The 23,733-nt window shown below is 39.3% G+C and overlaps 1 protein-coding gene across 1 annotated transcript in view; it reads left to right on the top strand.

Moving 5' to 3' along the window:
• The window catches only part of LOC141946822 (vitellogenin-1-like), a 42,922-nt gene extending 30,824 nt beyond the window's left edge, over positions 1-12,098 (top strand). Inside the window, exons 25-35 of the mRNA XM_074877203.1 lie at positions 655-888; positions 1,938-2,144; positions 3,201-3,343; positions 3,859-3,997; positions 5,193-5,328; positions 6,044-6,230; positions 6,658-6,755; positions 7,321-7,415; positions 7,517-7,676; positions 8,860-9,021; positions 11,980-12,098. Coding sequence (XP_074733304.1) covers positions 655-888; positions 1,938-2,144; positions 3,201-3,343; positions 3,859-3,997; positions 5,193-5,328; positions 6,044-6,230; positions 6,658-6,755; positions 7,321-7,415; positions 7,517-7,676; positions 8,860-9,021; positions 11,980-12,098 — 1,680 coding nt within the window. The remainder of the gene's footprint in view (positions 1-654; positions 889-1,937; positions 2,145-3,200; positions 3,344-3,858; positions 3,998-5,192; positions 5,329-6,043; positions 6,231-6,657; positions 6,756-7,320; positions 7,416-7,516; positions 7,677-8,859; positions 9,022-11,979) is intronic.
• The last annotated feature ends 11,635 nt before the right edge of the window (positions 12,099-23,733 follow it).

The following is a 23,733-nucleotide window of genomic DNA, read 5'->3' as shown; positions in this document are numbered from 1 at the left end:
CAAATTTGGGTCAGGACACCTTTGGGCTAGATGCTGTACAATGCAACCAAAGCTAAGTTAACAAAGACCATGGGGGAATTATAAAACAGCAGGATCTTCCAATGGGAATAGCTGTGTCCACAGGTTTTAGGCTATCATGGCATAATCATCAGGTATGTGGATTGTATCAGAAACCAGGTTCAGTATGCATTATGGCACAGAGGTGTTTTAAGTATGTATTAGAAGGATGACAATGTAGCAGCATTTGTAGGTGTTACCTGTAAAGTTATTATGTATCCTGCTTGTGAAAGAGGAAGGTGATTTACAGTGTTTTTAATTAAATTGTTATCTCTTTTTTATATCTAAAAATATGGATATATTCGACCACTTATTAAGTGTCAGGTTTTATTTTCCCTAACATTAGACCTAGATAATGTGATGTTGCCATTTGCAATCACTGTGCATGTGGTCTTCCTATTGACAGAGAGGTCCAGATGGATCCAAGGCACATTCCTAGCTGATGTATTTCATGTGTGCATATGATAATAAAAAAAATATTCTACATATGTCTTAAGTCTGTTACCTATAGAGGGAGGCTGATAGCTATGATTCTGATGTCTACACTGTAAAACTAGAGGCCATGTCATAACTTTTTAACCTATTTTTGCTTCATAGCATCCAGATCATAAGATATCAAGCAGCTCATCATCATCTTCCTCTGAGTTGGGAAGCAGCCACCACAACAGCAGCAGTGGTGGCAGCAGCAGCAGAAGCAGTCACCCGAGCAGCAGAAGCAGCAGCAGCAGCAGTCACCACCATGGAGAAAATGCTGGCCACAACTCAAGGAGGAGCCCCGTAAGCAGAGGAGTCAGCAGCCACCACAGCTATGGTTCCAGCCTGACACATGAGGTACTACTGTCCGTGTGGTACAAGTGATCAGGTGGGCTTTGCTGGCTGCAGAGCGGGAACTGTAGCTGTGGTGGCACTCTAACTGGTTGAGGGGGTTAAGCTCAGAAAGTACTCTCAAGTCAAATTTTTAAATTGAAAGTCACATCTGTTGAGATATTTTCCCCCATGAAAATATGTTTCCAAATTCCCTCGGCTTCAGGGGTTTGTTTGCTGGTTTCTTGGGTGTATTTTCCTTCATTTGTAAAGATTTTTGCAGTAAGTGAAAGCCTGGATTTGGAAATTATAAAAATTGAAGGGAATGGGGTGTAAGTTAAAGGAGAAAGAATTTTATTTTTCCTATGAAAGCCCAAAATGCAAAATAAACTGCATTAAGGTAAAAATGGGGAGGAAATAAATAGGTTTTATTTAAAGATTTTTTTAAACGTAATTAGGTTTAGATGTAGACCTGAGGTCATGAGTGCATGCAGAGTATAACTAAAATCAGACTCTCCATTGTCATTACTGATTGCTAAATGTAAGGTTCCATTAAGCACAGATAATCTCTATATTTATTACACACTTAGTATTCTATATTTGTACTAAGTAAAGGTACCTACATAATAATACAACAAATAGCTCTGCAAATGCAGGCAATGTCTATGGAAACTGTGCTGCTAAGGATTTCAAAATAATCAATTGGCTTGAAGGAGCTGTAGTATAGTAAAATATGTTGTGAATGTGTGTATGCTATGAAGATATCTAGTATATATTGTAGTCAGCTATTTGAAATATTGAAATAATGAACAAAATCTTACTACATGCATAGATAGTTTGGAAGAGTCTTGGATCCCTCATCAAAACAATCACGTCTTTGAAAATTCCTGGTGGTAATGAAATAATCAAGATTCCAACAAAATTTATCCTTAAATATTGGGGATATACAAACATGTACCACAAACTAAATTGACAAAGGATGTGGGCTGCTTCCTGCTATCAGTACACATAAACTGGACTGCAGACTCTCCAGTGAATACACAGAAATACACAGATGGTTGGGGGTTGTCTTTCAGCGCAACTTCCTGGGAGACGTAATTCCACCTGGCGTTACGATTGTGGCACAGGCAGTAAGGAGTGACAACAGAAATCAAGGTTATCAAGCTACAGCATATGTTCGTCCTGATGCTGCCAAAGTTGATGTGCAACTAGTTGTGGTTCAGCTGGCTGAAACCAATTGGAAAGTGTGTGCTGATGCTGTAATACTGCCTCTGAAAGCACAGGTAAGCACACAGGCAGCTTCACCTAGAGAGACATCTAAAAAGCCCAGAGTTTTTTTAATAAGCACAGAGCACCTGCTGATTAGCAGAACTAAACAGGAAAAACATACATATTTTGAAATGCTTCACAATGTTTGTGAAATTTCAGAAAATGTTGCTATCTTTCACCATTCTATTGAATTAAAAATAAAAAATAATACAAAAAAAAATCAGCTGCTTCAAAATCTAGCAAAAAAATATATTGACTTTCAAGATACATCAAAATATGACCAGTAGAAGTATAAAAAATGTTTGAAAAATCGACTGCTTCATTACTACTTATTTATGGTTTGCTCTCCTCTGAGTTTGCTTGTCTGGGAATCTGGCTGGTTTTCTCTGTATAATTCATTTTACAAGACTCATAACTCAAATGCATTTGAAATGTTGTAATTCTTAGGATTTATATGAAAAGATGGAAAAAGTAAAGTTGGGTAATGGGTTGATGCCTGAGAAAGCATCATAAATAAAGAAACAGGTCTTTCCTTTTTTGTGTCTCCCTGTGCTGTGCTTCCCACATGCCTTTTAATGCAAGAGACCTTTGTGTAACAATTTACAAAACTCTGCTTTTCGCAGTTGTGATTAACAAATTCAGCATGATATTTCAGTATAGAAAAAAGTGGGGTGGGGTTCAAATCAAGAGGTATTGGGGAAGACTAATAGAAATTATAGTACAGTCTTCCTCATAATCTATTGATTATGAAGTTACCAAGTCTAAAGAAATCTCAGGAAATTATGACAAACCTAATGTTTCAGGGGCTGCTTTGATATATGAAGATGTCTCAAAGACATGTACATGTAGTTCTGCACAGCCTAGCAAACTTTTTTTCTACTATGCCTCAGATTTTTCCAGATGTAGTCAAAATTTCTCTGTGAGCCTATTTAGAGCAAAAGAAAGACTTGGAAACATTAAGGATCAATGTGAAGTTTCAGCAAAGAAGAAAAACTTGCGTTTTGAAATAGTCAAGGGTGGTTCTGTGATTCTTTTCTGAAATTTGGGTGAATGTTTCCTTGTTTGTAAAGGCCAGACTGAGGTGGGGCAAAGAGTGCCAGGACTACAGGATAGCGGCCATGGCTACCAGGGGCCAACTGGCAAGGAAGCCAGCTGTGCAGCTGAAGGTGCAATGGGGAGATCTTCCATCCTGGATAAAAAAGACAAGCACAGCGTATGTAATTCGTTCTTTCCTAAATTGTTATTTTGCCTTTATTATGCTAGTGGACTTTATAAAAGCACTGAAAGAATTGGATGAAATTTTTCAATCCAAACATGTTTGGGGTTTTTTTATATGGAAAACACAAGTTCAGTGGCGCAGAAGTATTTTGTGAATGTGCTCTACTTTCTTCACTTGTTTCATATTAAAAGATATCCCCCAAATATTTAAAAACTTGACATGCTTAATTTCATTTTCCATATTAAATAATTTGATAGTTCAAAATGTCTTTTTTGTTTTGAAATGTTCTTCTATTCAGTCTCAAAAAATACCCATTTAAAATGAGCAAAATAAAACCAATGTGTTTCCTCTGGGTAAATCAACCATTTAATTTGACCCAAAGTATTATTTCTTTAACTTTTCAATTCTTCCATTGTTTCCCTTATTTTTCAGAACTGCCAGTAGTCCTCATCCTCCCCTGTCTGCTTTTGCTCATGTACCTGAGTTTGTCACATCTTGTTTATCTCTAGATTCATGCAATACGTTCCCGGTGCAGCACTCGTGTTGGGCTTCTCAGAAGTACATCAGAGAAATCCATCTCATGAATTTATAGTAAGGGCAGCTGCAACTTCTCCACGAACAATTGATACAGTAATTAAAGCTCCTGGGGTACGTGTCAATTTTTATTTTCCTTTTCCTTACCTTGAACAGATTTTCAACTAATAACATTTTGATACCTAATGTAAAGAATAAAAAGCAAAACATTCCCTTTTAGAGAAGCTGCTATATACCTGACTACATGACATGGGACTTGAAATACATACAAGAGTACTCTTGATTTTGTGCTGCTTTGGTGCAATGTAGCAATAAGTTGAAAATCAGACTCTAGTCAAATACCTTATTTCCATGCTGAGAACAGCAGTTAGGCCCAAATTGTCTCAAGTATGACTACTCTGCACTCACACCTTGATTCATGTTACCCAGTGTGAGTAGTTCAGGAGGATATATAGGGGTCTCAGATAATGGAGGCCTTGAGAACACCTTGCACTCCATTGCAACCATGTATGGCATCTATCTTTGTTGTCACCCAGGTCCCACATCTGCAGTAACCATGCTTGATGGGGCAGGGCAGAGCAAGTTATGACAGCCACAAAAACAACTCTGCCTTAACCAAGCTGGAGCAGTTAGTTACACTCTCAGAACAGCTTGCACAGGCTGGATCTGCAGAATCCCACTGATTAATTGGTCCTTGTCCACCAAATCCCTATGCACCGCTTTGAAAAATTTCCCCTATGGATCTCTGGCAAATTAATAACAGCTAGCCATTCATACACAGAGAAATTAGTGTGTCTTTAACCTTCCATGGTGCTTCAGTATTGCAGGCTCTTTAATATATGATAATGAAGAAGTAGGCACACTAGGCATTAATTTGATTCTCTTGGTAAATGTAATTTGTAGCTACAGTGAGGGATCTTACCCCAATGCTCATCATGCCAGTTTTCAGCCTGTAATGGATGCTGTTCACTTTTCCAGACACATCCATCAACTTAGTCAGTTATTTAACTTGTTACCCTATTTTTTAAGAAGTCGCTTAATTATCACTTAAACTTCATATATGTCGATTACTTTCCAATATCCTTAACAATGTCTCAAAAAGGCAAGAAGTATGACTAGAAGAGAAGACAATTATTCCTCACAAAAGCTTAAGGTTTGGGTACATCCTGGAGAGACTAACACAACTGCAATTGTATAAATGCACCTTCAAGATTTGTTTTTCAAGATAGGAGTCTTTTTTTGTTTGCAGTCATATCTTGAGCAATATGGTTCAATTTATCATAATGTATTTTCATTTCTGCTTTTTCAGATAACACTTTACTATCAGGCACTCCGAATGCCATTCACTCTGCCCTTAGGCCCATCTCCAACTTACAAGACTAGAGATATCACTGCCTGGAATTTATTTCCTGAAATAGCTTCGCAAATAGCACAAGAAGATCAATGTAAATATTACTTATATGCTTGTCTCATGAATAATCAATGCTTGTAGATCTGTCCTCTGCCATGACTGGGCCTTGCCCTTCCTTGTAGTGGTCTTCTAGGGAAGCATAGCATCTCTAACCCTGCTTCCTCAACAGCTCATTCCTTCACTTAAAAGCATGTTTGTTGGCAGGTGAATGAAGAGACATCAGACTGATGTAAAAATTCAGAGTTCAGGAATCCCTCCTGTCTGCAAGGACTAAAGGTTGTCCTTTGCGCCTTCTAAGAAGGTGCCATCTCTGCATTGAGAGGCATCAGATGATGGGTACAAGATAGATCATGTATTTTCTGCCCTGTTTATTTTCTTCAAAAAGGAGTCATGTGAGTCTTGGTTGGTGCCTAGCACTTCTGTGGGAAATGCAAACTACTTTTTATCATGGTTAGTTGCTATTTTTAGTTTCTCAATAATTTGGTACATTTTAGACCCTGTTAGCTTGAGTTCTGTGTTTAGCATGTAATCAAAATCAATACTAGTATAGGCTATATCTGGTAGTTATTCTGTAGTGCTATCCTGTCCTTACAGACTCTGGCAGCGTTGAATGCTTCTGCCAAGGAGATAATGAAGTTTTCTTCCTCTTCACTGGGTAGTTCAGTCTCATAGAGGTGGCTTTCAATACTTTGCAGAAACACATATGCCATTGTCACATCTGCCATTTCTTTTCTGGTTTTGTTTTGCAGCCACATGTGAAGTCAGCGAGGGAGATTTCAAAACATTCGATCACGTGAGCCATACATATTCTTTCAATAAAAGCTGCAACCTGATAGTGGTCCAAGACTGTACTGAACACCCAAAATTCATCATTACTACAAGAAAGGTTGATCCTCAGTCTTTCTCAAGAGAGGTTCACATAAATACAACCTCAGTGTAAGTGTGGTTTATCCTGAGGGCTCAGGAATTAGGTATAAAGTTTCAGGGAGTTAGTCTGGGGATGGGAGATGTCTAGCTCCTAGGTGAAACAGGTTTGCAATCAGATAGTAGGGGAAAGACAGGATTTCCAGAAGGAATCCTCATCTGAAAATCTATGGTTTAATTGCTCTTGTCTTCAATTTCACAGCCACTGTTATCTGATAATGTGCTTATTAAGTCCCCATGCTCTCTTTTCTTTAAAGTTTGAATCTCAAAACCCAAAGTCCCAATGAAGTTTGTACTTTGGAAAGAAAATAGCTCATTCATTCATTCATTCAAAATTCAGATATTCAAGTTGGTTCTCTGCTAGCTTTGGTCACAAATATCTCTACTTTGCACATTTGAAATTAACCACTATTTTCTTCATATTTTCCTTTTTCTGAAGGAACATCACAATCTGTCCTGCCGCAAATTCATCTCTCCTTGTGGCATGCAATGAAGAACCAGTTCTATCACACAATGGAGTTTCTGAGTATGCAAAAGGTAAGCTGTGATACCCACTTTTCCAGGACTGACCTGGAAACTAAATATCAAGAAGTTTTTACAAACTCCACAGAAAAATCCCAATGTAAAAAAACCACAAGTGGGATTAATTAAAAAAAAATAAATAAATAGAGACTTTACTTTCTTAAGATTTGTATTGACTTACATCCCTGTTTCCTACAGTATATACACTCTTACTTTCCTCCAGCATAAATTGTATGTCCAGGTTGGTGATTGTTTAGAAAAAAAGTTCTTGTAGTCACAGTTAGATGCTTTGGTTCAGATATTTAGCTGGAGGACCACCAATATCATTATCATTTCAAGACTTAGCAGACTCAATACAAAAGTCAGTTCCAACTATAGGAAACACCAGTACCAAAATTTTTACAGATAAAGAGATAATTTCTTCTATTTTTGCTTTCTCTCTCCACCAAAAAAAAAAAATCCAACTGTAGCAGCAAAATTATCGTGATGGAAAATACATTATGGTATATTTTATGCTACTCAGTTTCTCCATTAATTTGAATTTAAGCAGATCACCTTATGATTCACTATCTTTTTACAGACAGTGTTAAAATTTATAGAAATGGAACAACAGTTATTGTGGAAGTTCCAACGCACGGACTGAAGAATGTGACTTTTGACGGCGTGATCCTTAAGGTATTGGGCTTTCAAGGTTACTACTTTCTTTCTGTTTTGTACCTTGGCAATGTAACAGACCAACACTTCAGTATTCACTACAAAGCTGTGCTATTTTATAGGTTACCGTTGCTTCATGGTTGAGAGGAAAGACCTGTGGAGTTTGTGGAAATAATGACAGAGAAAAGCACAATGAACTCCTAATGCCAAATCATAAGCTGGCACACAGCTGTTCTGCTTTTGTTCATTCATGGGTATTGCTAGAAGAAACTTGCTCCGGTGGTGAGTAGATCTGAAAACACTTTATGCTTGGGGAGAATACGATTTCACTTTTCCTCTGCCGATAGCTAGAAAAAAAAAAATTTAAAGCAGCAGATAACTTTTACTTAGAAAAGATAATGGCAATATATATCCATTTTAACTTCATTAACCACTGACTGTTTAAAACACTGCCTGCGAATAATGACACTATATACTATAGCAAAAGTCTTTGTCTTATGTGCAGTTCAGTAATTGATTCTACTATAATTTCTTACACTGAGTAGCTTTTTTCTTGGAGAATCAAAATCAGGCCTAATCTTGCTCCCACTGAAATGAGTGTGATTTTGACCACTGAATGAAAGCAGTTTCAGCTGTTGTCTGCAGACTTAATTTAATCAAAGAAGTTGCAGACTATCAGTCAGATCTTAAGTTTATGTAAATTTTCAGAGTGCACAAAATTTAATTTTTGTTTTGCACCATCTGATGGTGCAATCTCAGGGAAATATTTAGAAATACTCCTAAAGTAAAAGAGCATCCTCTCACATGTATCTGGAAAAATAATGATGATGTCCCATAACATCAATACAGTTGTGTTCTGTAGGTCTCCATTTACCTTGGACCTGAGATAACTTTATTGAAGTTAATGGTTGTTTTCTCCTTGACTTCTGTGGCAGCAGAATTGTGCTTATCTGTGTGTCAGGAAACGGAGTCATAGCCGGGATCCTGTTAAGTTACATTATACCTTTCTAGTGAGATAATTGCAGCATTATAAAAATCATCCAATACAAAAATTATCCTTGATGTTATTATATAAATGCTGCCTTTTTTTTTAATCCATTCACTACAGTTGACATTTTTCCTAATGCAATGAAGTAGCCATTGTGCTTGCAGTATCTATTCTTAATAGCTTTCAGACATGAGAGGTTATTTTCTGTGTATTATGTAGTTCTAAAAAACTGGGTATACATGATTCCATTTGGATTATATTGTGCAATTAGATTTTAAAAATAGCTCCCCTTTCAGACTCTTTCCTCTATCCCCCAACTTATTATCATCCTATCTCGATAACCTCGCTACTGTGAAAATGGTTTGTCAGGCACCTGTGTTTTAATAAAAGCTGAAGAGAAAATATGGACCTTTATTATTACAAGGATCGATTGGGATTTATTTCTATAATTTTAACTACTTTTCCTTTTCCTCTTAGGGTGCAAGCTGCAGCGCAGTTATGTGAAGCTGAATCGAAATCCTACTATTGATGGAGAGGAATCTACGTGCTACTCTGTTGACCCAGTACTGAAATGTATGAAAGACTGTACTCCAATCGAAAAAGCTTCAGTTAAGGTTGGCTTCCACTGTTTCCCAAAAGGTATGATATTTTTCTCTCTCTGTCACGTACTGTAGGAGCTCTGCTGGAGCACTCAAAAGAACAAAACACAGCACAACCACGTACAGACCTGTATTGCTCTGGCTCCTCTCTGAGCTGCTGTTTTTAATCCCATTAGTGTTTGCTATAACCACTGACAGTACTGGCCAGCTAAAAGCTTGTTTAGATGATGGCAGGTAGCATCATCTGAGAAAAACATTTGAGGTGGTAAAAGGGACAGCAATGATCGATAATTTTTTTTTCACATTTTCAGGATCTCCATAAAGTTGAGATAAGCAACACTGAGTCCTTTTATGCACAGTACAGCCTGCAATTTTGTGTAGACCAGGGCAAGTAAGGCAATTGAAAGTCAGTCAAATAGTGTGACATGACTGCTGTGTTTAGGCTGCCATGCTATGCCACTGTGCAATACATCAGCAAAAAACACATTGATGAAATGTTCTCTAGATTGTTCCAAAAAATGGTTTGTTTTTGAAGGTATTTTATACACACACACTCGTGCCCCAGATTTTTAAAAATACTGGTCCTTTTTCTCCTTTCACTTATACCAATTTGTCATGGATGTGATGCATTATCTAATACAGGTCCACACTGAAGTTATATAAGCATGAGAGGAGAATCCAGCCTGGCACCTACAGATATTTCTGGTGCATCCCTTCCCAAATCTTGTAATGAATTACCTACCATTAGGGAGTATCTACAGAAGTGATCTGTTCTGTGTGTTAACCATTGTTGGCCAAATCCACTGGGATAGCTGGGAAAATCCTGTGAGTTTCACTGAAGCCAATGGACCCCTGTGTTGAGTAATACTGGGGAGGAACAGAGTATTTTATGTCTGATTTTAAACAACATCTCTGTAGAACTTTGCACTTTGCTTGTGTTACTAATATCGGCAACGTGCTGAATCAGCCCATGAAAGCAATGAGTATCTTTCTATAATAGTCAACCATCTCCAACAGTCTATTCAACAAGTAGCACAGAGAGAGTGATAATAGTTTTCTGACAGCTCCCTGAGATGTGAATAGATGCATCATTTTATGAAAAGAAAAACCCACCCTCAACAAAAAACCTTCCAAAATCTTGTCATATCCATGTTTCACAGATTTCTTTTGTGTGTCCAATCTGTATCTCTGAAATGTCATCACCCCAGGCCACTCACTGCCTCAGAATATTAGGCTATAATAAAGCTGTCTCATTCTCCCACAAAAATGTGTGAGAAAAGAGGAAAATCAGAAAGAAAAAAAAAAAGATATATTAGTTGTCGCAGCCATTGCTGCTTTTACAGCATCTTCAGGCTTTCCTGGTTCATTTACTGAACCAGAGACGGGGAAGTCTGCTAGCAGCACTCCTAATCAAGGGCTTTTTTTATTTATTTATCCTGACAAGAAGGAGGAGAAGGGGGAGGAGGAGGAGGAAGGAAAAAGATGCCATTTGCAATTTTTAGCAATATGATTGCTTTTCTTCACATTAAGGATCAATAGGAATACAAGGCAAGCCCTTAAAAATAGTTCTTTTTCTTTCTTTCTTTGATGACTTGGAGAAGCAGCAGAAGCAAAATCCTCGTCTTTCTCAAGCTGAGAACATGTATTTGCATACACTGGACAAAGACATTTTCTCATCTCTTTATATGAAAACTCAGACCTGATAGTCTGCTGTTTCAAAAGAAGGGACTCCATCACTGTCACCAGTGGAGCAAGGATAAAATGAAGTACAGGGATGCAGAATTTCCCCTGTTGTGCTCAAATCAGTGAGACTGTAGTCTTAGGATCTTGACTGAGGCAGACATTGCTCCAAGTTTAAGTCCACATATTGGTTTACATTTCAAACATGCCACAAGCCCTACCCATAGGGACTGTAGTTACTCAGCCATGATCCAGTTTGCTGAGGAAACTATTTCCTACATGGATGTGAATGTGATCAGACCCACACTGTGCCCAAGAGTAAGAAACATAACAAGAATTAATGTACATAAAAAACAGAACTCAGACATTTTGTAGAATTTCTCATTTCACAGCTTGAAAATATTATATATTTTTAAAAAGCATCTCCAGCAACTTTCTAGGAAATATTTATTATCCAGTATATTATGCAAAACCTGCGCTCAGGTTGTACAGTAATTTAGCCAAGGGAGAGTGCTAGCATTTCAGGAGATAAGCGACTGATATAACCTGAACTCATACAGCGGTCTCCAGGTTTCTCTGTGATGAGAGATGGCATGTTATATATGTATTGTCCAACTAAGGGATAAAACAAATGGAGGTAAAATTATGAAAGCTTTACCCATTCTCATTATACAAACTTAATCTAAATGAATGTCCTAATATTGTTCCAGATGCAATGATAAACCTCCAACTAGCTAAGAATATTTATTGGGAGGATGAATATCATTATTCTATTTAGATTATTTCAGCATTAAGGGATATGGCTTATTCAAGCTGCTGTTGATAAAGCAGTGTGGTAAGGTTAATACTGCAACTGACAATGCTCTGCCAGATTTCACAATATATGGGAAACTTTAATTAGAAGTTTATGAACCTCTGAAAATTCTCCAAAGGGCTTATCCTTCAGAATGAACTTCGACAAATAGTCAGCTGAAATACGCAGTGATATGCAGCACTAACATAAAAAGGGATTGCTGATGTGTATTGGTACGTGGTGGTCTTACATTGACGGTGGCTACTTTCAGTACTTTTACAGCCTCCTGCCTGTTGTCTTTGTGCTTCATGAAATGTTATTCATTTTGCTTTTAGGGAAGTATTATAGTAATTATATCATGGATGAAAATCCTGCTCTAAGTCAATGAGTCAGTTAGATGTCAGTTGTGGGGGCAGGATTTTATTCTTTACTTGATGAGGGAGTTGGCAGCCATCAAAACAGTATTTCCTTGAAATGTGTTAATTTGCTTCATGTTAGTTAACAATGGCTTTGCTCTTCTGACAGATACTGCTGTAAGCCTGCTGGAATGGCAGAGAAGCAGCGATAAGAAATCTGCATCTGAGGATGTTGTGGAGTCTGTGGATGCTGACATTGATTGTACCTGCACTGGTGACTGTAGTTAAGCTAAACGCTTTAGTGTTGTGCTATAGACATACTATATGAATAATTGAATAGCTGGACAGATAAGAAGGGAACGTAATAGCTGTAGTAAAATATTAAGAAATGTGCTTGAAGAAAATAAGCCTACTGCATTGCATCCAAAGTCAAATGCATTATGTACAGTCTGCACTGCTTAATAAATATGTTGTTCATTAAATAAGTATTCATGTGGTCTCTCTCTTTATTTTTCCCTATCAACACAACAATCAGACCAACTATAATATTATCCAGAAATTCTGCTTCCTTTTATCTGAAATATAATTACAGCAGTCCTCTCTTAAAATTATGTTCACTAGGTGATGAAAGAAAAACATGATTACAGCTACTGCTAACATTCCATTGTGCAAAGAATTTCATATTTAGCATACTAAAGACACAGTAAGCATTTGTTTTCTTTTATGTTTTCTGGTAAAGAGCAAAGTCTGTTCTTGGAACTGTTCTGCAAAAAAATACATTTTACTCCCAGCAAGACCATTAGCCTTAGTACATTCTACAAAGGAATGAATTGGACTGCTAGACTCCCACTGTAGCTTTCCAGAGAGCTATAGTGTGTGACACAGTCCCCATTTTCATTTAAATTTCAATGGATGCGCTGTTGCTTCATGAGCTAAAAGTATGAATAGGAACTTTTTTTTATGGTTTACCATCTCCTATTGTATATCTATGAAAATGATGCCTTAAAAAACTTCAGGGAACAGTAATACATCAGGTAGCATTCCAAATACTCCAAAAAAGTAGTATGTAGAAAACTATATAAGATCAATAACATCATAAAGCTAAAATAAAGTACAAGCAAGACAGTTAGACTGTGTTTAACCAGGGGAGTGTCAATCTACTAGCTTTCACTAGGCCTATACAGGAAGGCAATTCCCTCCCACCCCAGGGTACCAGAAATAGGTGGCACCTTCAAACCCTGTGCAACGGCAGAATATCTCTTCACCTTGTACATGAATCAGCCATGCAGTGAACCATGATATGTTTTCTGTAACAGTCAATAGCAGCCAGCATGCTCTTCCAAGAGAAGCCTCAGCCTGGGCGAGGTACCGCAGAACCCAAATGCTGTCAGGAAACTGTCATTAAAGAAAATACTTTTCTTTCTACTAAAAACTGAGCTATCAGAAAGATGATTGAAGACTAAATAGCTGAACAATTACAGAATAACATTTCTCAGTGCTTTTCTTTCAAGAGCAGAAATATGAGTAATGTATAGTACTCCTCTCGGTCTCTCTCAAGTTGCAGCTTGACACCAACTAGAAATTAGAAAAGACCCAGTTTTAATCTGTGTACTGCACTTACTTCCTTAATTCCAGAAGGAAGTAAATTATTATGAGTTTGTTCAAACCAGGGCTCAGTGGGCTGAGCCCTGATGCCTGGTGCGTACGCTGTGGTACCATGTTTGCCTCTGGCCCTAAGCCTCTCTCCTGAGGATAACCTAATGTTGTGGGTTAAGCCCAGAGGGCAACCGACCCCCATGCAGCTGCTTGCTCACTCCTCACCCCACCTCGCAATCCTCCACACCCCCGATGGGATGAAGAAGAGAAAATACACCAAAAGGCTTGGGGATCGAGACAAGGACAAGGAGGGCTCACTCATCAATTATGGTCACAGGCAAAAAGCAGACTCGACTTGGGAAGAAAGAACATCAATTTAATTTGAACACCACCACCAATTTACCGATCAAATCAGAGTAGGACAGCGAGAAACACAACATCTTCAGATTCCTTCCCCCCACCCCTCCCTTCTTCCAGGGCTCAGCTTTGCTCCCAATTTCTCTACCTCCTCCCCACCAGGGGTGCAGGGAATGGGGGTTACGGTCAGTTCATCACCTGTTGTTTCTGCTGCTCCTTCCTCCTCCTCGGAGAACTCCTCACACTCTTCCCCTACCCCAGCGTGGGGTCCCTCCCATGGGAGCTAGTCCTCCATGAACTTCTCTGACGTGAGTCCTTCCCATGGGCTGCAGCTCTTCATGAACTGCTCCAGCGTGGGTTCCTCCGTGGGCTGCAGGCAGATCTCTGCTCCACTGGTGACCTCCATAGGTGGCAGAGGACAGCCTGCCCTCTCACCAGGGGCTGCAGGATGTCTGGCACACCTCCCCCTCCTGCTCCTTCTTTCTTCAACTGACCTCAGTGTTTGCATAGGTATTTCTCTCACAGCTCTTCCTCCTCTCAGTTTCCCCTTCTCAAATATGCTATTACAGAGGTGCAGCTGCTGTCACTAATTGGCTCGGCCTTGGCCAGAGGTCAGAGTTGGGGCAGCTTCTAGCAGCTTCTCACAGGAACCACCTCTGTAGCCCCTCCCCTGCTACTAAAACCTCACCACACACAAACCCCATACACCTACAGAGAACAAAAGGGGATTACCCACCTCTTTCCCTTCCCCAACCTTAATTTAGTCTATATGTTGTATTTGCGAACCTTTGTGTGTACTGGGTCTATATGCAGTTAGCCAGTGCTCTATTCAACAGTATGTTCAAACTAAAGCCAGTAACATGAGTTCTTGTGCTATGTTTTTATTTGTAATAAAGCATTCACAAATTCCCTGTACAAAAGCTGTGTTTTGCTAACTCATCAGAAGTGCTACACTGCAAAAAAGGGTAGCCCCAGACAAGAGGGGAGATGAAGACCATTGCATTCCACTTTTCTTTAACGTATTTTTTTCCCTGTGGCTTATGGGAGATTTGCCATTGACTTTCATAGGATCAGACTGTCATCTTTAAAACAACACCTTTCTCTTTAATCCACTGTTTACAAAAGAGAAACTTTTGCGAGTCAACCACTTCAGATAAGACAAAGGTAGCAAAGAGATGTAGTGAGAGAAGAAAAATGAACTTTCATGCTCAACTACTAGAACGGGAATTTAGTAACAGCAAAGAGCCATTAGTAAGAGAAGTAATTCTGCTGGCAGTAAAACACAGTCATCTACACAGAAGCATGACACTAATTAACAATGATCAAGCTGGGATGTACAGTACAAAAAATACAAGCAGCTCATAAAGGCAAATGCCTTCTCCCAGAAACAATTTACAGACTGTTAAAGTCACTGGAAAAAACTTGAAGGCAGTGACTGTTCAGCAGTCCTAAATTAGTTTATTCTACAGTGATGATATATAATAATACTACATAATGTACAGCATTAAAAAACAGTAAGTGTGTCAGGTCAGGCCTCTCCCTGATGAAGCCCCACTTCGGATCCTGCACCAACGAGAAGGTACTTCCAGTTCCCCAATTAAAGGGAGCCACCAGAACAGCTACGCATCTCTTTCTGCTGAATTGTCATGCCTGGAAAAAGGTATTCTACCCATGCTAAAACCATACACGTGTGCCTTTCCCTAGCAGAAGCGCCTTGGTTAGCACTTTCCACTATCTGTGGTGTTCATGGACAACAGAGGTCCCAACAGCAAAATGTTGCATGTGATGGCTTGATCCCAGAAGTCCTAAAGAAACTCCTAGCTCACGTACTGTCCCAGACACAAGGAAAGAAAGGTAAAAATGCCCCACAATGTCAGAGCACAGCCAGGGGATTCGCTCACCATCACCCTACCAATAACGCAGACCAGGCTAGGGTCCAGGCTCAGCCAGAGGGGAAAACCATCACTAGCAACACCCAGGCACATTGCTTTCACTGCTCTGCACAGGGCATGGGTGAGACATGGCTCTTATTATTTCCATTTCAAAGGGGCAGCTTTCATTTCTGTCCAGTTCATGTTCATTAGTGCCCTCTTGCTGAGACAGCTGAATGCCTTTGACTGACTGAAAGACTCCACTGATGTTGCAGCTGTAAAATCCAAATATAATGAAAGTTAGTAAAGCCTGAGGTTGGCAGTGGGCACAGCAAAGCAAAACACTTAGAACCAGCTCATTTTGCCAAAGGAATTAAGAGCATTAGCAGTACAAGTGTGAAAAAGCCCTTCTGGAGTTTCTAATGCACCACACAGACATTTCCAACCCATCTGGGAGGATATCTGCAGTCCAGATTTAAACCTCATTTGGAAATCATGCCTGTCCTATCTTATAAAGCAAACCAAAGTTATATAGCCTACGGAGTATTGTGTACTTCGCAAGCTGAGGTTTTATGCACTCTACTTTTCATTCTTAGTGCTTTTCAATGATATGAATTAATGAACTCTGAATTTTACTGTAGTAATCAAGGAATATGACCTTGCAATTATAGTACTCCAGTATTGTTTAAAAAAAATGAGTGTCAGCAAAAAGATGCAGGCCTAAGCATCAGCCAGGCTTGAGTCCTAATCCTGCCTTTGCAGCTCTGTAATGTGGTTTTACATGAGTCTGGGGATTTCTGTGCCTCATTTTCTGCATCAGAAGGATATGACTACTCACCTAGTTGATGGAGTCAGAAATGCCTATGAATTTATAGTCCCGTATGTCTTTTGTAAGTTCTTCAGTGATTCTAGAGATGAAGAGTAAATTTTTCCACTAGACCTCCTAACCACATGAGTATATTTTATTGCTAAGTTGAAGGTTTTCATTTTCAAATTCATCCAACTGTAAAATAAGTATACGTTTGGAAAAAATCAAAACAATGTACTTAATTTGTTCATGGTCAACTTTGGTTAAACCTTAGTGGATTATTCATAAAATCCTAGAATTGGATCCTGCTATTACAGTGGGATAGACAAAAGGCAATTTTGTATCCTAGACAAAGACAACAAACCTTTTGTCCATCAGACTTGACTCTTTTGATTCACTAATTTTAAATGACACAGTGACTTTCAGGAAAGCATGGTCATTCTGCTCCAGAGAAAGGAGCTGCAGCATGATAGGAAAGGAGAAAACTGTTAATATCAGACCCCTCCTGGAAATGAAATGCCTGCTCCACAGCACGAGCATTGAAAAAAATAACATGTACAATTCTAACCCCACTGAAGTCAATGGTTAAACTCAACAGAGCTAGGCTTTTACTCAGCATGTTTGAATGAGTTATTAAATGAACTTTAGTTGTCCCTAAAAATAAATGTACTGTGTGGATCTAAGTGCAGCTGATGAATAAGAAACCTCGGGAATCTAGCAAATTCAGTAGTTGGGGCTAAAACCAGAGACAGCACAGAAGGTTGAAGAAGAGAGTAGCTATTAGGGCCATCTGAGCTTTATGTTGAATCTCAAGGTCTCTCATGCCACCTACTGGCGGCTTTGTTTACTAACAATGGTTTAAATCTTTTTTCTCCAGGTTTATTTATAGGTCTGATACATTCCAGGCAGTTTTATATAAATTCTAATCAAGGTTTGGGGTGTTTTTTTCCCCCTAACCTCCACACTTGATTACTATGTGTTTTTTTCCTGTAAGTACATTACAATTCTGTACCTTTCTGAACACCATTTCACATTGTCTCTGGAGGAAAAAGACATTGCCTAAGACATTCTCATTTCTGTTATTGCCGGATAGGCAGTAATTACATTGCAAGCAGGGCTGGGAGAACAGTTTAGTAAGAAAATCCAAAGCTGTTCGAAAATAGCACTTATGGTTCTTCTTCAATCAGTCTGAGAAGGTTGTTATTTTGGTACCTGAAAATGCTTTAATGTACAAAAAAATACCTGTTTTTCCCTCTTTTTTCCCTTGCAGTTCACTTAACTGTAATTCACATTGAACACTTACATGTCCTAATATTATTAAGTTTACTTTCAGATGGGTTTGGGGAAGCAGGAATTATATATAGACAGATCTGATCACAGCACTTCTCTTCATTATCTATAGCCTGTTTCTTCCTGACGTCCCAGTTTCCCTTCCCTATTTATCTGTGTCCACTGGCTTGTTCAGCTTCTCTTAGCAGGACAAATGTGACACAACAGCACACCTTCACCCAGTTCCTGGGGGGAGCAGGCAGCCGTGCAGCTGTGCACCACGCCCCATCTAGAAGCTATTCAGGCAGCTTCAAAATTCACATTGCACCCCATGTTAAAACATCAGCCTGATGAAGGTTTTGGAGCTTTACAAACTTGTGCTCACTCTTCTCTCTGTGCTTTATTTCTGCAGTATCTTTCACTCATCTATGATTACAAACAGGCTAAGGGACAGGGACACGTGTGACACAGTAGTTGTTGTAAAGGTGAGTTGTTGATGTTAGGCAAGGTTGGAGTTCAGGGCCCAGAAGGAGTTTGAACATCCAAGACCTTTGTGGATTATCCTGGCATACTCCAATTTCCATCTGCATAATAGAGGCAAAATTAAATCAAAATCTTTACCATAGCAGCTATTCTTTAGGTTGTGCATACTGTTGGTTCAAATAGTTCAAATAAACTTGGATCCAGTTACTGGATAGCCACATTCTCCATCATCTTTGATGCACTTTGTCTCTAGGTAAATTGTAAGTGCTTTGGAGAAAAATACTAATTGGAGATTTGCACCATCAAACCCCAAGTCCTCCATGAACTCTTCAAGGGTCACTAAAATATAGTGGTAAACCACAGTGCTGAAATAACAATCCTCAGGCTTTTGCCACATCTTTATTTTGTCTCACTGGGAAAAAGGATCAGTCTCTTTTCATTCTGAAGCTTCAGGGCACTTTCATGACTCTTAAAATCTTCTTCTCAGTAATGAAATGAATTTCAAAACATAGTAAGTGGTGACAAATGCATGAAATGTTGTGACTAGCTCCCCTCAAACTTATCCCTATTATATTTTTACATTACTTCCTCCATGTATCATCTTAACCTTTGCAGGTACAAGTAACTCAACATTTTTCATAATTATATGAAACAATATTTAAGTGCCTTGTTTAATAGTGGTCATATCTGTCTCTCATGCGATTGAGAATTTACTCTAGCTAGAGCTGCTTTGATGCTTTCTTTTCTTGCCAGCCGTTAAAACGATAATTATAGTAAAAGAAATAAAGCCAAGAATTCGGGCTGAATAAGCTAACATGCTAGAATTCTACTTAGATTCCTGCTTATGTGGTCAAAACAAGACTATTAATATTCAAGATCTGTCCATGACCATGACACTTGGGGGATGGTATATACAGTAGATTCAATATTGGCATGAGAGATTGATGCAGGCTCAGGCTGAGGCTAGAACTGGCAGTCAAATGTTTATCTCATCGCGACACTAACCTGTTTACATTACTTCAGACTCAATGCAGATACACCGGTATCCCTGAATGTCATTCCACCTTTGTGAAAGGTGGCTATACCACTTCCATTTGATACTAACTTGGACGTCTCTACACCATCATCCATAGTGCCCTTATTGTCTCTGATATTACGATTCACTGTATTACCAGACCTGACTTTCATGTGTCTGAAGCCAGAGTACAATCTTCTCCCTAGAGTGATGTATTAAATTCCATATATTAAGGAGAGTTAAGCACTTTAGGTAGGATCTAAGGTATCTTCCCCATCCAGTCTGATAGCTACCTAGACTATTCAATAGGAAATGCTGAAGAGGTCATCATACACATCCCATTCCCCAAGGCCCTAGGCTCCCTGGCAACAGGTTTCTGTACCTGAAATCATCTTCTGGGTTCTGGCAGCTACCTTGCCCCTTCTGAAACATAGCTGGGGGATGGTGGGGAGGGGGAGAAGTCTCACATCTCAGGTGACTGTTCAGCCCATTAAATCATTGTATGAAAATAGGTGGGAACCACAGTTGTATCACTGAATGAGCATAATCACAGATACTGTGCTTTTGTGGGGCTCAGTGATAGGATTAAGGGGTGTAGAGGAAAAAACGTCTTGTGTGAGGCTTTTCATTCTTACATGTGAGAAGGGGCTGAGCCCTATGGCTTTTCCAGCACTTCTGAGCAGAAGCAAGGCTGTTCTTTAGGATGCTGGAGAGCTGCACAGATTGTGAAAATTAGGCACCAATAGACTTTGCTATTTAAAGGCATAGAAGGGAGTATTAAGGATTTCAGTCTTGAGTATAAGAACCTACATTTTATCTATGTCTTTTACTTTCCTCTGTGAAGCTGGACATCAGTCTCTACAATGCTATAGCTTCACATTGGAAAATCCTGATGCAACCAAACTGAAATGCTCCAGAGAAATTAATTGGTGACCTTGCCTGACAGACCAGAATAAATCTGGCAGACAGGTTGCCCCCTTTGCCAAGTCCTCAGATCCCCAGCTGCAGCCATACAGATTACACAGCTTCCTGGGCCAGGTAAGGTTGCCAGCTCCAGGTCCAGCAACCAGCCAGCTCCCCCGTGCTGCCTCCTGCCTTCAGCTTGGCTCTGCAGGCTCCAAAGCGTGCCCAGGGCCAGCTGGTTAGCACCAGGCAGACAGGGAACCTGGCACTCCCCCCACTTTTTGGCCAGCTGGTGGATCGACAAAATGGATTGCTCCACTCATGAGAAATGTTGGGATGCTGACCCCTCCCTCTTGTGCAGAGTGAGACGCAATGTGACAGCCTGAAACTCCCCTGAGACGCAGTTCCTTTTCGCAGTGCATACGGGCTGCTCTCTGCCTCATTTTCTTCACTTGTGCAGGGGATGGAGGAGCTTTTCAGGTGTGCTATGATGAGGTTATTTCATTTATATTTTTGAAAGGATCTGAAGCCCAAAGCACTAAATTTTTGTACATCATTTGGCATCCCATTCCAACTTTCTCTTGGTGGGTAGGCACAGACTAGCTGAATTAAAGGCCAAGGTTTAGGTTACTGACACAGGCAAAGCTCTGTGCTTTGTGTGCTACTCAGTCCTACCAAATCTGTAGCTTTACATGAACAAACACCTACAGAGAGAATCCTGGCCTGGCCAAGGCAGAGTCATAGCTCAGACTATAGTATTGATTTATATCACGTCAATATAAATAAAAATACAATTAAGAAGGATTTCTCATATCTTTCAAAGCTTTCACCACCAATTCTAAGGTTAAATTCTTTATGGTACAAACATTTGAATGTCACCTTCACTCAACTGCTGCACTTTTTCAGCATGGCACTGAGGAGTGGTTGAAATGTATAAGTTTTTGCTCCTCTTGAATCCTTGCCTTATCTTTAGCATCCTTTTGGACAATACTCCTTCCTTAAAAGTCTCATTTAAATGTTTTTTTTCAATTATTTATATATGCAGCTGATTTGTTTTGAGATTAGGTGATCAGGACTGTATACCTGAACTGCTCCATGTATAACAGAAATATAAATATTTCCTGTAATCGTGTCCACCCCTTCACCATTGTTCCAGTCGTCAAGTCCCCTTTTAACTGCAGCTCTATATTGAGCACAAGAGATAAGCATTACACTACCACAACAGCTTACATTTGCATAACCTCCAATAATTTCTGTGCTGTAGACAATGTGAGATTTTCACCACTGCTAGCTGTAAATGTATGTTTAGCCAAGCTGCCAAAACTCATATCTTAACACAGAAAATCCTTCATCCAATAAGGCTGTCATTACACTTCCACCATTCTACAAGTACTTCATCCTAAGGCAATCAAGATGGTAAAAAATAGTACTTTTTTAAAACCAACAAACTCAAGCAGGGGGTGTTTGGAATACAAAATGATGTGGGATCACCCAGGGTTGGCCCCCTCAGGAAGATACCTGATAATTTCCACATTACATCATCCTTGAATTTCAACCATTTCCTCAATAGTTACACTAATAGCACTGAAACCATTGAACCTCTCTGTTTCCTTCCACATCCACATTCACTCTAGGAAAAAACAAAGTTCCTTGTGCTGCAAATACGTTGGTAGATCTTTTAAAACAGTGTATGAGAAATAAAATATGTGTCATAGTCTGCCATACTATTCCAGCGACTCAAGTCTGAAAACTGCAATATTTTTTTCTGAATGACAGACTGAGAGGTTGCTTATTTGGTTATCACACAGCAATTTCACAGCTACTGGCTTTCATTACCCCCTTCCTTCCCCAAAAGATTTCCTTCATATGAAAAGACCCTTCCTACTTTAAGTTCTTCTCTTTGCCTGAATACTTCATTATGCTATTTGTAGGGCTTATTTTTCCCTTGTTAGGCAGAAAGCAGGGTCATAATGAAAGCGCTACATAATCAAGTGTGTCTCAACAAGCTGAACAGATTCCTACAGCAAACCCCCAGGAAATCTAACTGGAGCCCCCTCCACTCCTACCAGCTGCTGCTGTGCTTATCTTCTAGGCAAGAGACTTGGTGAGCTCCTTTATGGCCTTGCCTTTGCGGGAATGGAGCAGCGGGAAAGCAGGCTTACTCACACTTCACCCTGACTTTTAGATGAGAAGAAGCCTTCCTTGTACAGTTATATGCTCACAGTAGAGGCTGATAAATAGGCTGATCCATAAATCAAACCACAGAGTTAAATAAAAACCCATTAGCTATGTTCTCTGTAGAGGGCCCTTCTTGTCTGGCTCCTGGGGGTCCGTCGTTTGCAAACTCGCTGCCACTAGAGGGCAAACGTGACCAAGCCATTTAACAAAGGAAATATCTCTCTACATTAGTATATAATTAATTTTAATTATGGCTTATTGTGTGAGAAGAAGCCTCTTTGTCTAACTGTACTTTCAGAAAAGATACAGTAATTACATCTTTTACCAGACACACCAATATCAAACACACTAAAAGTATTCACAGTTGCAACTGTGCCAAACACATTGCCACTTCATTACATATGTCCTTAAAAACTGTATAAATATGCAGGTCAAACAGTCTTCTCAAATATTCAAGTAAAAATCTGGTATACATCTTGATATGATTCAAATCAATACAAGTGAAAACAAACTAGATACATTTCACCTTGTGGAAAATAATTATTTTGAAAAATATATTCACAGTAACCAGTCGGAAGGTTTCCAGAAAACTGTTGAGATCTCACTCTGGGAATCTCCTATTAAAGAAGGAGGTGATACAAGGAAACATCTAGACTGACTTCCTCTACAAGACACTTGTCTGGCTTTCACCTCATTCTGAATGAGCATTTTGGCAGTTCAAGTATCGTCCAATAGCTCTTTATAATGGCTTCAGGGTCTGCTTCTGGTGTTAGTCACTATCACATAATATGGGCATTTAGCTATTCAACATTAGTATACAGAAGGTAGTTTCTAGTGTAACAAAGTGAAAGGAAGAAAGTAAAAATGACACACAATGCCTGGGGAATAACTCAAGATGTAATTCAAAGTAGGAGGAGGAAATAATATTATTTGATAATTTCTTGAAAGGTTTGTGCAGGTGATTTTCCTAATGGAAAGAAATTATAGGTTTGGAAAGATCCTGCAGTCATACAAGCCTGCAGAATTGGTATCAAAGCTCAGAATCTAGCAAGTCCATTCTCCCCTTAACGTAAGCAAGGCAATATTTTTCTTCAAAAGGAGGTCCAGCTTCATAACTGCAATGAGATGCAATTCCACTGATGTCTCTGGAGTTGCATCTGCCTCTGGTAGCAGTAAGTGTGACCCCTCCAGCATCAGGATTTTATAAAGATTAGCCCAGCAAGCACATAAAATATCAAAAGCCACAGGAAATTTTCAGCATTTTCCTTCAGCTCCTGAGAAGGGAAGTTGTCAAAGTAGCTGTCTGCTAAACATATCATCTGCCTTACTATAGAAAGAAGGATGTCAACACTGCATGTCAAATCCAGCCCTGAGATATATTTTTTAATGGGCAGGATCTGACTTAGACAGATCCCAAATCTCTCTGCAATTACCTGCATCTGT

Source organism: Strix uralensis, chromosome 8, assembly GCF_047716275.1.
Source record: "Strix uralensis isolate ZFMK-TIS-50842 chromosome 8, bStrUra1, whole genome shotgun sequence".
Classification (NCBI taxonomy): domain Eukaryota; kingdom Metazoa; phylum Chordata; class Aves; order Strigiformes; family Strigidae; genus Strix; species Strix uralensis.
Note: the sequence above shows the minus strand (reverse complement) of the source record. Positions and strands in the feature narration are given on the sequence as shown.